Source organism: Lithobates pipiens, unplaced genomic scaffold (assembly GCF_037356315.1).
Source record: "Lithobates pipiens isolate NorthernLeopardFrog02 unplaced genomic scaffold, aLitPip1_a1.2 Scaffold_23, whole genome shotgun sequence".
NCBI classification, from domain to species: domain Eukaryota; kingdom Metazoa; phylum Chordata; class Amphibia; order Anura; family Ranidae; genus Lithobates; species Lithobates pipiens.
Window position 1 is genome coordinate 317,735,568 of NW_027507785.1, and position 12,340 is coordinate 317,747,907.

The following is a 12,340-nucleotide window of genomic DNA, read 5'->3' on the forward strand; positions in this document are numbered from 1 at the left end:
ACATATAACATTATAAATAAAATATTTAGAGCGGTAGTATAACGCGGCTGGTAAAAAACAAACAAAAAAAACACACACCTGTAAGACAACTGCATAATGTGCTAGTATGCAATTAATGCAACTAATCGCATATTAGCACATTATGAAATACTTACCTTGGAACGCAGCCTTCCAGCACGCGCGGTCACCACTGACAGAGCTGACATCTTTCCCCAGTATTTCTTTCAGGTTTGCGGGCTCTGGCTGTGCGATTGGCCGGAGCCACGATGACGTCACTTCCACGCATGCGCGCGTGAGGCCTTGGGTCCGGCACAAAGTTCTGAAGCCTTCAGAGCGCATGCGTGGAAGTGACGTCATCGTGGCTCCGGCCAATCGCACAGCCAGAGCCCGCAAACCTGAAAGAAATACTGGGGAAAGATGTCAGCTCTGTCAGTGGTGACCGCGCGTGCCGCGCGTCCAGGGGGAAGATCTCCAAAGCGGCGCACGTTTAGGGGATATTCATTTCACCCACAGGTAAGCCCAATTATATAGGCTTACCTGTAGGGGAAAAAAAAATAAAAAAAATCACAAAGCAGGCTTTGCTGCCACTTTAAAAAAAAATATGAATATTTAAATATAAATATTTTATAAATAAGCCTGCATAATTAAAATAGAGGTTTGGGAATTTTCTTTTAAGAATCATACTTACCTAAGTGGATGTATCTGTGTCCCGCTGGCTCTAAGATTGAGAACTGAGCAAGGACCACTGATCACGTAGTTTTCAGTGCTGCGTAAGCAGAGAGCTGGTGACTGACGGTCACCGGCGCTCTGCTCCCCGCCCTCCGTGCTCACTGGAGCACTAGGCTGTGCAGTGGCGGGAGCAGCTGGCCCAGGCTCTCAGCGGCTCGCTGAGGGGCTGAGCTGGATGCCAGTCCAGGCTCCTGGGTAAATCTCAATCTTATGGTCGCAATCTTACCCCACAGCCTGGACCGGCTCTGTGACGTCAGCCAACAGCAGGCTGTAGCTGAAAACGGGTCACAGGAGTGCAAAACGAACTGCACTCCTGTGATCCACAGAAGAAGTACAGTCAAACCAGCTTTGGCTGTACTACTTCTAGAAAAAAACACCAAACCCAAAAGTAAAAAGGACAGTGGTTAGTAAACACAGTACTGAGGGCCTAACACACACAAGGCTTGGTACATACACAGACAGCTGGTTCACTGTACGATGATCTGCTGAGCTCGCAGTCACTCTGGACGATCTTTGCTTTGTAAGGTCCCTTTCTAAGGCAATAGCATCTGGATCAAAAACGATCCCAGGTTCCTTGAGAGCAACAAAATCACCTAAAATACAAGGAGAGTTAAATCAGAACTTCAGTCAAAAATGTACAAACTAAATTAAAATATAAAATTAAAAAAATATTTTTTTTTTCCAGATTTTGCTGAAATATTTACCTGCAGGCCAGAGCTGTAACCCCACCCTTCAATATCTCTTCTACCTCAGTCTTCAAGGGTAAATGACATCCACACTCATTCAACCCCCTTTCTGTGTCATAAACCCACTTTCAGACCTGTGACTGGACAGTGACAGGAGAAGCAGCACATCGATGAGCTCATCTCTTACAGGCATGCTTCTCCTCAGCACTAGGGATGAGCTCAGGCGTGTTCGCATGGAACATGTGCAGAACCCGCCAGGAAGTGGGCGCAGCGCTGCGCTAATCACAGGCAGTGAGACATTGCCCGATCTCTGCAGCCGCGCATCGGGGCAATGTCTCACTGCCTGTGATTAGCGAAGCGCTGCGCCCACTTCCTGGCGGGCTCTGCACGTGTTCCATGCGAACACGCCTGAGCTCATCCTTAGCACACAAACTGATTTGGTTCCTTGTGCTGTTTCTTCATTTTACACTGAGCCCTACTGTACAGGGGCTGATGCCAGGTAAAAATTCAGCTACTGCCTACAATCCTTTAAATGAGGTCTTAATGATTACAGGTGACATCTGACCGTCAACTGATCAATGCACACTGCAACTCACTGCAAACCAAAGATGTCAGATTTGAAGAAAAAAAAAAAAACTATAAACAAAAGCTTTTCTAGAACTTCTGTATAGCAAAAGCATTTAGAGCTCCCAATGTCACCTCATAGGTTAGGCTCACACTAGTAGAGTTGCGAATTGATCACATTTTCAGTGCGAATTATTCGCATGTTTGACATTACTGCTTTTTTGGTAGAGAAAGTAGACAATGTTGGTTACGTAGCCTTTACAACCTGCAAAGGGTCATGCACATGCATTTTTTGGTGCATTTTTTGGTACTGCACACCCCATTAGCTTGAATTCTGCTCGTTTTGCGAGATAACACTCACAAACCGAGCAAGAATTAAAAAAAAAAAAAGAAAAAAAAAAAAGAAAAGAAAAGTTGCTCGTCTTTCAAAACGCTCGTTAACCGCGTTACTCGTAAACCAAGGTTCCACTGTATTTGGGTTCGTAAAGGCATTTGGTCCATGCAAAGTTACTTTTTTTATTCATTGTGGTGACTGAGGAATACAGTTAAGTGAAAGTTTTTTATGCCTGGAGTTTATATTTAAAAAAATTTAATAAAAAAATATAAAAAAGGCAACAAAAAATATTGACAAGTACAACATAAATGTGATAAAAACCTTCTAATTTGATATTAATCTCTTCTGGATTTTGGACACAAGTTTCTGAAGTTTCTGCTCCATATGTATTCGCAGCAGTCGATGACATTACTCCCGGATCAGTCCGTTCCATATACTTAATAGAGAAAAATAAATAAATAATGTTATATGCTGATGATCAAGCAAAAATTAAATAATTCTACTCAAATTTACTCTCAATATCTTTGTGTAAATTAAAAATGTATGATTTCTTTCATATCGTTTTAAACATTTTACTTTACTGTTACTAAAACCACAACAGTAAAATCAGACTGTATTTGCAGTAAAGTATGCTTGTTATACTCACTGTTAATCCTGCGCATTGTGTAAAGGTCCTGTCTTCTCTGATCCTCCCTTTCTTCCAAAGTCCCCAATCTATCTCCTGATAGTAGAGAATCTTGGGGGCACATGCTCAGTTTGGCGTGTATTGCTAGAGAGTTTTTTTTTCTTGGGAGGGTGCATGTGATCAGCACAGGGCCAATCGGCCCTGTTCAGACAGAGGGGTCAGGGGTCCTGCAGCCTCATAAGACAATCAGGTGAGAATGAAAACTCCTTCTACAAGCTTTAACCAGACACTGATAGAAGTCACAAGACTGTTATATACCGCTGATGAGAAAAGCAGTTTATATTTACTAAAACAAATTGCATTTCCATGTTCTGTGTACTGTGGGAGACCAGATATAGTGAATTGGGTGGCACAGAGGTGTAGTGGGTACTCCAGGGACTCATCGGGACAGCAGAGGTGACGCTTGAGGAGCATCAGCGATTGTCAAGCCAGGGCGATTGGGTTTGAGAGTCTAATGAGAGACAACCTACAATGAGAGACTGCAGAGTGTAAGGAGAACTATTTGTGTTACCAATAGTTAAATACAACTACCGTTAGTCACTGTTACAAGATTTGTTGCCATAGGAGACAGCGGTCCTACCTATACAGAAGTGGTGTCTGGCGTATAGCCGTCTTCCGATAGAACTCTTGGAGTCTGCCAATTATCATTGCATCTACTTAAGGGTGTCCTGGCCCTAACCCGCTCCCCCACAGTTCTGTTAAAAGACAATAAATCTCTTTTGCATTCAAAAATTGTCTGGCGCCCATCACTCCATCTTGCATCACACCCACCATGTCTTGTAACCCACTCTACAATGTGGGTTACTCTACACTGATGGATGTTAGCTATCCCTGACTCTGGAGGTCACCATTTGGCTTTTGGAGGTCCGGGATCTGTCTGCACATAAACTTGGAAAAATGTCATCCATAAGGAAAAAGAACAGATTCAAGGAAGATTTTCAGCGAGGGTTCGAATGAAAGAGTCCTACAATGGATGGGAATAGTCTGTCTTGTCCTGTGTGTAACAGCACATATGCTTATGGTGCGGCGTTCCTCTTAGGGTTCGGTCTCATGCCCCTTGTGGGTGGTTTGAGTTGGGCCCATATGCCCCTCACCTTTCAGACTCGTGGTACTCATGGCGACAAAACTCCTTGGGTACCAAAGTTTGCTGTTGTTTTGCGGGCAAATTTAAAATTCAACATAGTTACATAGTTAGTCAGGTTGAAAAAAAAGACACAAGTCCATCTAGTTCAACCACAAAATAAATAAATATTAATGTTGGGTAATTACTTGGCACAACCTCATATTTTATATTTTACAAAAAACTGGGTAATTTATTGCGTTTGTGTGCCTCAAAATTAACTTTAAATGTAATTGTAATGGAATTTTGCTCTTGATAAACTGTTGCGCAATACTGTGCGACATAAAAAAAATTGGAACTACCACCATTTTATTCTCCGGGGTCTCTGCGCTCAAAAATTCTATAATGCTTGGGTGGTTTTAAAAGGAGAAGCCCAGCCTAAGCTTTTTAGGCTGGGCTTCTCCTCTGGGTCACAGGATTGCAATACGTTTAAAACCCTGTAGTTTGGCCGCAGCATGCAGCGCAATAGAGGTTCACACATTTTTTAGACTGAACAAGACAGGCTTCTCTTTTAAAGCTTCAGTCCCATTGATGATTCAGCTCCATTTCCACCATTCTACAAGTTCCCTTTAAAAAAAATAAAAAATAAAAATATCTCCCCCCGAAACTTCAGAACTGACAAACATAATTCTGGAACTTCTGAATTAAAGAAGCCCAGGTCAATAAAGCGCGCTCCAGACGTACTGCGTGATCAATACCTACATTTAAACCATGACAGGCCGCTCATAAATATTCACGGACTGTCTGCAAAATAACTTTTTTTTTTTCTCAGTGTTCAATCAAATAGCAATTTGCAGATGCTTTGAAACAGTCACAAGCTTGCAATTTCATGAGTCAATGAATAACTTTGTAGCCATTTTTATTTTACTAGGCTAGACTTAAAGAACTAATCTGGAATTAAAGGAGAAAGGATCAGACAGGGGTGTGAAGTGATAAATCAGTCAGGGAGAAAAAAAAAAAGAGACAGCATTATCTGAGCCAGACAATCTCATAAGCAGTTAAATTCCACCTTTGTAAATGATGATTTGTGCTTATTGTTGTACGTACGTCTGTCTTGTCTAGCCAGGACTGGCTATACGAGGGGTTCCGTTCGGAGGGGATTCCATTATAATCCAGACTAAACTGATTGGCCTGGGGATGAGACTCGTCCTGTTCTGTATACTCCTCATCCACCAACATCTCCCTTTCCTCGGCAAAGCCCCCCAATTCATGCATTTCCCACGACTCTAGCACAGCCTTTGTTTTATCGTCTTGTAAATTGAAAGCTGGCCCCATTGCCAACGATGGCTCGTCAACCAACTCCTCTTGTTCCTCCACCAAGAACGGCTCCTCTTTGTATTCCACCTACAGCACACACAACATTCAATGAGAAAATGAATGATACAGAATGAGCACAAGGCTTATGTAGTAGATTGGCGAGAATAAACAAGAGCGGTACACGTCCAAAGTGGTCTTGGATGTTTGGTGGGAAAGTATTAGAAACTTGTTGGGCTTTAGAGTAAAAAATAAATAAAAAGATTCTGATCATGGTGTGTTGTGGTGCAAATGCAATTTTGAAGGTCTGTTGTGCTTCGGCAACCCATTCAAATGAAGGGACTGCCTTAGGGTACTACACAGAAAATAGCATGGGTTAGACCCCTTTCACACTGGCCAGAGAAAAACTCACCCAAGCTCAACCACTATATAGTATAGTGCAGTGGTCCTCAACCCTGTCCTCAGGGCCCACTAATAGGCCAGGTTTGCAAGATAACTGAAATACATCACAGGCAGGGGCGTTGCTAGGTCTAAAAAAGATCTGGGGCTAGAGCCCATAGCAGCGTAGTAAAGAAAGTCATACGCTTGGGCGGGCATACGTATGTATATACAGTAGTGTGTGTATTATATATATATATATATATATATATACATATATATATATATATACACACACACACACATACACATATATATATATATATATATACACATATACACACACACACACACACACAGAGAGCCCTCCACTTACATAAGGGTCCCCAGAGAGCCGCCGCCCCTTACATCAGGGTCCCCAGAGAGCCCCCCCTTACATTAGGGTCCCCAGAGAGCCCTCCCTTACATTAGGGTCCCCAGAGAGCCCCCCCTTACATTAGGGTCCCCAGAGAGCCCCCCCTTACATCAGGGTCCCCAGAGAGCCCCCCCTTACATCAGGGTCCCCAGAGAGCCCCCCCTTACATCAGGGTCCCCAGAGAGCCCCCCCCTTACATCAGGGTCCCCAGAGAGCCCCTCCTTACATCAGGGTCCCCAGAGAGCCTCCCCCTTGCATCATAGTCCCCAGAGAGCCCCACCCACTTACATTAGGGTCCCCAGAGAGCCCCCGCCCTCACTTACATTAGGGTCCCCAGAGAGTTATAACCCCTGTCAGATTTTTTTTTTCACCATCTGTGTCCCATTACAGAAATTTTCCTTCACTTCCTGTCCCATAACCAAACAGGAAGTTAGAGGAAATCCCTGCAAATTAAGGTAATTTCTTGGGGACCCCAGGGTCACCAGAACTAGTGTTCTCATTGGACAATTTCCCCTCTATTCCTTTACTGGGGACAACCCAAAATTTGGGATTTTCTTTTACTTTCAATGATAATAGTAAACAGGACAAATAGAGAGGATGAATCTCCTTAAAGGGGCGTACCGGCCAAGATTTTTTTTTTTTTTTTTTTTTTAAGGCAGCAGCTACAAACACTGTAGCTGCTGACTTTTAATAAGGACACTTACCTGTCCAGCGAGCCCACAATGTCAGCCGCCCCAAGGCCGATCTGTCCATCAGATCGGCTGCCGGCGCCTCCATCTTAAAGAAGGGAAACAGGCAGTGGAGCATTGCGGCTTCACTGCCCGTTTCCTACTGCTCATGCGCGAGTCGCGAGGTGCTTTGTGAATGGCCCCCGTTGTTTTCTGGTACACACATGTCCCAGAAGGCAACAGGGCTGCTCACCGAAGAGGAGGAAGCGCCGCGGAATAGAAAGAGGCAGATTAGGCAGATTAGGAAGACAAATTATTATTTATTTATTTTTAAGAATTTTAATGCATTTTTTTTTTGGGTGGCCCTCCACTTTAATGGAGCCACAAACAGCAATACAAACTGACATGGGATCTAATCCTTCTCCACTTGCCTTTAGTTATACTTTAATACGGCCCTGCAAACCACCCTCCATCTGTTGTCAATTTTTTTATAAAAGTGAAAAACAAGCATGAAAATACTAAAAAACTAAAATTACGTGGTAAAGATTAGAGCGTAGTGATGTGTCTTCCAGTACACTGTCCACATTATCTTCCGATTCTCCTCTATGTGGAATATACACAGTGTCATCTTTCATATCGTTCTAAAAGGCAGAATACACAAAATACAGTCATTAATCTGTACAGGTGAATTTCATATTGAAAACATGCAACTTTGATTTATTGTGTATGCAGGTAGGAGTTTTCAGTGTCAGTATGGTAAAGTATTAGTTTGTGCAAGAAACTGCAATAAACATGCCAGCAAGTGAATGAATACTGCAAGCGGACTGCCACCTTCCTGCTGCATGTGGGGTGCTATGCTCCGAGTCAGATTATCACGAAAGTTAACTATAACCTTTTAAAGAAACATTGCTGGCAAGTAGGCTTTTCTTGCAGAAGAGACTTACCTTACAGTACCTGCCAGCAACATTTCTTGCCTACCTGCCAGCAACATTTCTTAGCTCCCTGTCCCCCAGCAACATTTCTTGCCTCCCTGTCCCCCAGCAACATTTCTTGCCTCCCTGTCCCCCAGCAACATTTCTTGCCTCCCTGTCCCCCAGCAATATTTCTTGCCTCCCTGTCCCCCAGCAACATTTCTTGCCTCCCTGTCCCCCAGCAACATTTCTTGCCTCCCTGTCCCTCAGCAACATTTCTTGCCTCCCTGTCCCCCAGCAACATTTCTTGCCTCCCTGTCCCCCAGCAACATTTCTTGCCTCCCTGTCCCCCAGCAACATTTCTTGCCTCCCTGCCCCCCAGCAACATTTCTTGCCTCCCTGCCCCCCAGCAACATTTCTTACCTCCCTGCCCCCCACCAACATGTCTTACCTCCCTGCCCCCCACCAACATGTCTTACCTCCCTGCCCCCCACCAGCATTTCTTCTCCCTGCAGCTACATTTCTTCCCTTTGTAAAGGTGGGGCGCAGGGGAAATAAGGGCAAATGGGACTTTATATGAAACACATCACTTAAAAGTGTTGGGTTTCATATAAAGTCCCATTTGCCCTTCTCCCCTCCTTTACAAACCTATAGGGATGGAGATCTGTGCACTGGATAGTCATGGTCTCATATAAAGTCCCAACTTCTCGTCTTTTTATAATACATTGCTTCTCCCTGCCCGCAGCTACATTGCTTCTCCCTGCCCGCAGCTACATTGCTTCTCCCTGCCCGCAGCTACATTGCTTCTCCCTGCCCGCAGCTACATTGCTTCTCCCTGCCCGCAGCTACATTGCTTCTCCCTGCCCGCAGCTACATTTCTTCTCCCTGCCCACAACACCATTTCTTCTCCCTGTTCGCAGCTACATTTCTTCTCCCTGCCCGCAGCTACATTTCTTCTCCCTGCCCGCAGCTACATTTCTTCTCCCTGCCCGCAGCACCATTTCTTCTCCCTGCCCGCAGCAACATTTCCTCTAAATGTACACTGAGCAGTGCAATGTGAAGCTCAGCATACATTTATATCTTTCTTTAGTGTCAGGATGAGTTTACTCCAGTGCACTTCCATACTGTGTAAGGAAGTCATCCCAGGTCAGCCAATCAATATGGGTGCTGAACCCAATAGAAAATCATGCAAAGAGGTTAGTGGTGGTGAGGGGGCATGCATTTCTGGAGGAAAGGTAAAAAGGAGTTCAATTCTTCTTTAAAGTGGAAAAACTCAAAAAGGAGAAGAGTTGATGTATTATAGGGAACACCCAGAAATGTTTATTTGTGCCTTAAGCGCATCTCAAAAGATTTACCTTTTATTTCCTCCTCAAAAAATAATAGGGCACTTCTGTGACTTAAGCCTTGTAGCTGCATATTTGCAGTGTGAAATCATCTACAGCACCGCTGCCTCTGACTAAAGCTGGACATACATTATACAAATTTTCTTATTCAATTTTCTTTATATTTAGTACAAAAGCCTGCCTGATTGCATCCAAATTTAAATTGTTTAGGTTTGACATTGGTTTATATGGTTTTGTTAAATCTAAAGGAAAATTGTACATGTAAATTGTATAGTTGTAAGAGTCCAGGGCTTACTACGCCTGCACCAATGGTGCGTTGCCGCAAGAGGAAATCCGTGCCAACTGAGTATGCGCCAAAGACGCCTCAGTGCACCAACCCGCACCTGCGCAGAAAACTTGATGGAAAAAGGCAGGAAAATGCCCAGGAGGAGCACAGGAAGTGACCTAAAAAAGTATCTATATAAACCCAGACACTGCCAAATTTCTGGATTATCTTCCCCCCTTGTTCCTGTGTTAGTGTGGGATCTGTCTGAACTTGTTGTGACCTGGAAACCTATTTGACTACTCTTCATTGCTGCTTGCCATTGAGCTTGGATTTGTACCTTGACCATTCTACGTCTTTGTCCCTTTTGTACTCAGCTGCCAGACTGGAACCGACCTCGGCTTGGATCTCGACCATTCTTCTGATTAACCCTTTTATACTTCATTACCAAACTGGACTTGACCTCGGCTGGGACCTCGGACTAAGGCTTTCATGGTGCTCTGCACCCCTGGCACCCATGCCACTCGGTGTCCACCAAGTCTCTGTCTCCATCTCCAGAGGCTTCAAGGACCAGGGGTGCAAGGGAAGCTTCCCCACTACTTCGGTCCCACATCGGTTACGTGGCCCTCATGACAGTAGTGTACGGCCAGCCTAAATCTCATCAGATACGGAGTGAGATTTGGTGATGCCACTACTGTGCTACTCCCCGTTCTTCTTGGAGTGAAAGCTTCAACCGAGAACCTGCATGCAAGAATCTCCCTGCTTTTGCTTCCACCATTTGCTTTATGTACGTCTCGTGCTATTTATTGCTCATTCTTCCCACCAGTAAACAGGGAGGCAGCTCTGGCATGAGGAAGCCAAGCCTAGTTCTTCGACCTAAATGGCTGCCTCCACACAGAACAAAGTATGGAAAATCAGTAGATGGGGAAAAAATTGGCTACAGGGAATCCACAGGCAATACTGGTGACTAGTCCTTTGTCCTCTGCTTTCTACTTGGGCTTCCACAGTACAGAGTCTCCAAGTCAAGGGTCCCTAAGCTGTCTAAACAAAAAAGGACCAGTTTACGGTTTTAGGGGGGGGGGGGGGGGGGGCGGCGGACTGTGGCCAGCCTCAATACCAAATTTTCCATGCATCAGTAAACCGTGCCCCATCTTTGATATCAAGGGGAGGAATAGTGCCCCACTGTTGGTGCCAGTGGCATGAATAATCCCCCATTTATGGTGTCAGAGGGCAGAATAGCCTGGCACATTGGCGGTTGGGGTAGCACATTGGTGTAGTGGTTAGCACTCTCGCCTAGCAGTAAGAAGGTCGCTGGTTCAAATCCCAACCATGACACCACCTGCCTGGAGTTTGCATGTTCTCCCTGTGCCTGCGTGGGTTTCCTCCGGGTACTCCGGTTTCCTCCCACAATCCAAAGACATGCAGGGAGGTTAATTGGCTTTTGTCCAAAATTGGCCCTAGTATATGAATGGGGACCTTGGATTGTGGGCTCCTTGAGGGTAGGGACCGATGTGAGTGTGCAATGTTCAGGCATAGGGACAATTGTAGACACTCACTCAGGTTGAACTGGATGGACTGGTGTCTTTATTCAACCTTACTATCAATAGCGTCTCATAAAAAAGGCAAGCAAAAGGCCGCATCTGGCCCACCGGGCAGTAGTTTGGAGACCCCCTGCTCTAAGTGATCAGTAATCATAATTTAATTATAAAACTTAGCACTTAGCTTTTCGGGTTGATAACTTATCACCACATTTATTCTCATGAATGCGATAGTGTTTATACACCAAATGACTCAGGTTTCTGCTTCAGATTTTTTATACATTCTTATGCTTGAATTAAGTCTTATATGTTTTATTATTATTTCTTAAATTAAAAATAAATGAATAAATAAAATAGATCTTTTTAAATAAAAAGGGGCTGCTTTTCAGATCTTACCACCAACGGCTTGCAAAGGCCAATGCGGACCTTCCCCGGCGGGACAGATGTTAATATTTGCACAGCGTCATCCAGTGAGGCATTGTCCATAAAACTGTCATTTACAAAGAGCAGGCGGTCGCCTGGCAGTATCTGGCCGCTTTCCTCTGCCACGCCACCTGCGACCAGAGACTGAACCACGATCACCGTCCGTGTCGGATCTAAAGGATCCTGAAGATGGAGCCAAAAACCAGACAGTGAGACAGACCCAAAAGTGGCAGCTTCTTACACACAGCCTGCGCCCTTCATCCACCCGATTGTCAATGTACGGGATTGTTACAAGAAAACTGATTGAGAGGTAAAATTTATGTATGAAAAATTAAAAAGGGAGGTACAAAACTGATTAAAATGCGCAAATGCATTTTTTTTTTTTTCAATCTTGAAGCTGAAGTGAAATGAAAATTGGAATCTATAACAAAATTATACACGGCATAACCATTGATTGAATGATTGGCTGATCGATTAAGTGAATGATTGAATTTCAGACAGAGATCTTTGGTTTATTTGGCCCCCCCCCCCCCCCCCACCATCATCAACAAAGTGCTCAGGAAAACTAACAGTCTGTTAACATTTAGGTTGCAATTGTTGCCCTAGCCTCCTGAAAATGCTAGACGCCTGGCCTTGATGCCTACAATAAACTTATCTTATTTTCTACTTTATGGGTCTGTAAAATTTACGAGCGAAAGCATTTTAGTGCAAAAAAAACAAAAAAAAAAACAACAGTTAATTTCTCCAGAAATCGGGTGAGTGTTATCTTAACCACTTCAATGCCGCCTTCCTGCCAAAGACAATTTTCAGCTTTCAGCGCTTTGAATGATGATTGCAACGTTGTTCCGATGTGAATTTTTTTAAATTTTCTTCCCAGCTTTCTTTTGGTGGCATTTGATCACCTCTGGGGTTTTTATTTTTTACTAAACAAACTAAAAAAGACCAACATTTTTGAAAAACACCACAAAACTGATATGCGGCACTGATGGGCACTAATAGGTGGGGTTCTTTACGGGGCACAGGCTGGCAG

At 44.2% G+C, this 12,340-nt stretch overlaps 1 protein-coding gene across 3 annotated transcripts in view; it reads right to left on the minus strand.

Moving 5' to 3' along the window:
• PATJ (PATJ crumbs cell polarity complex component) overlaps positions 1 to 12,340 on the minus strand; it is a 400,698-nt gene that overhangs the window by 247,091 nt on the left and 141,267 nt on the right. For 2 of the 3 annotated variants that reach the window (XM_077450581.1, XM_077450580.1), the window contains exons 18-22: positions 11,284 to 11,493; positions 7,370 to 7,474; positions 5,166 to 5,462; positions 2,635 to 2,749; positions 1,184 to 1,322 (exon numbers count right to left, since the gene is read on the minus strand). In XM_077450581.1, coding sequence (XP_077306707.1) covers positions 1,184 to 1,322; positions 2,635 to 2,749; positions 5,166 to 5,462; positions 7,370 to 7,474; positions 11,284 to 11,493 — 866 coding nt within the window. The remainder of the gene's footprint in view (positions 1 to 1,183; positions 1,323 to 2,634; positions 2,750 to 5,165; positions 5,463 to 7,369; positions 7,475 to 11,283; positions 11,494 to 12,340) is intronic. The other variant, XM_077450582.1, reaches the window with a different exon arrangement.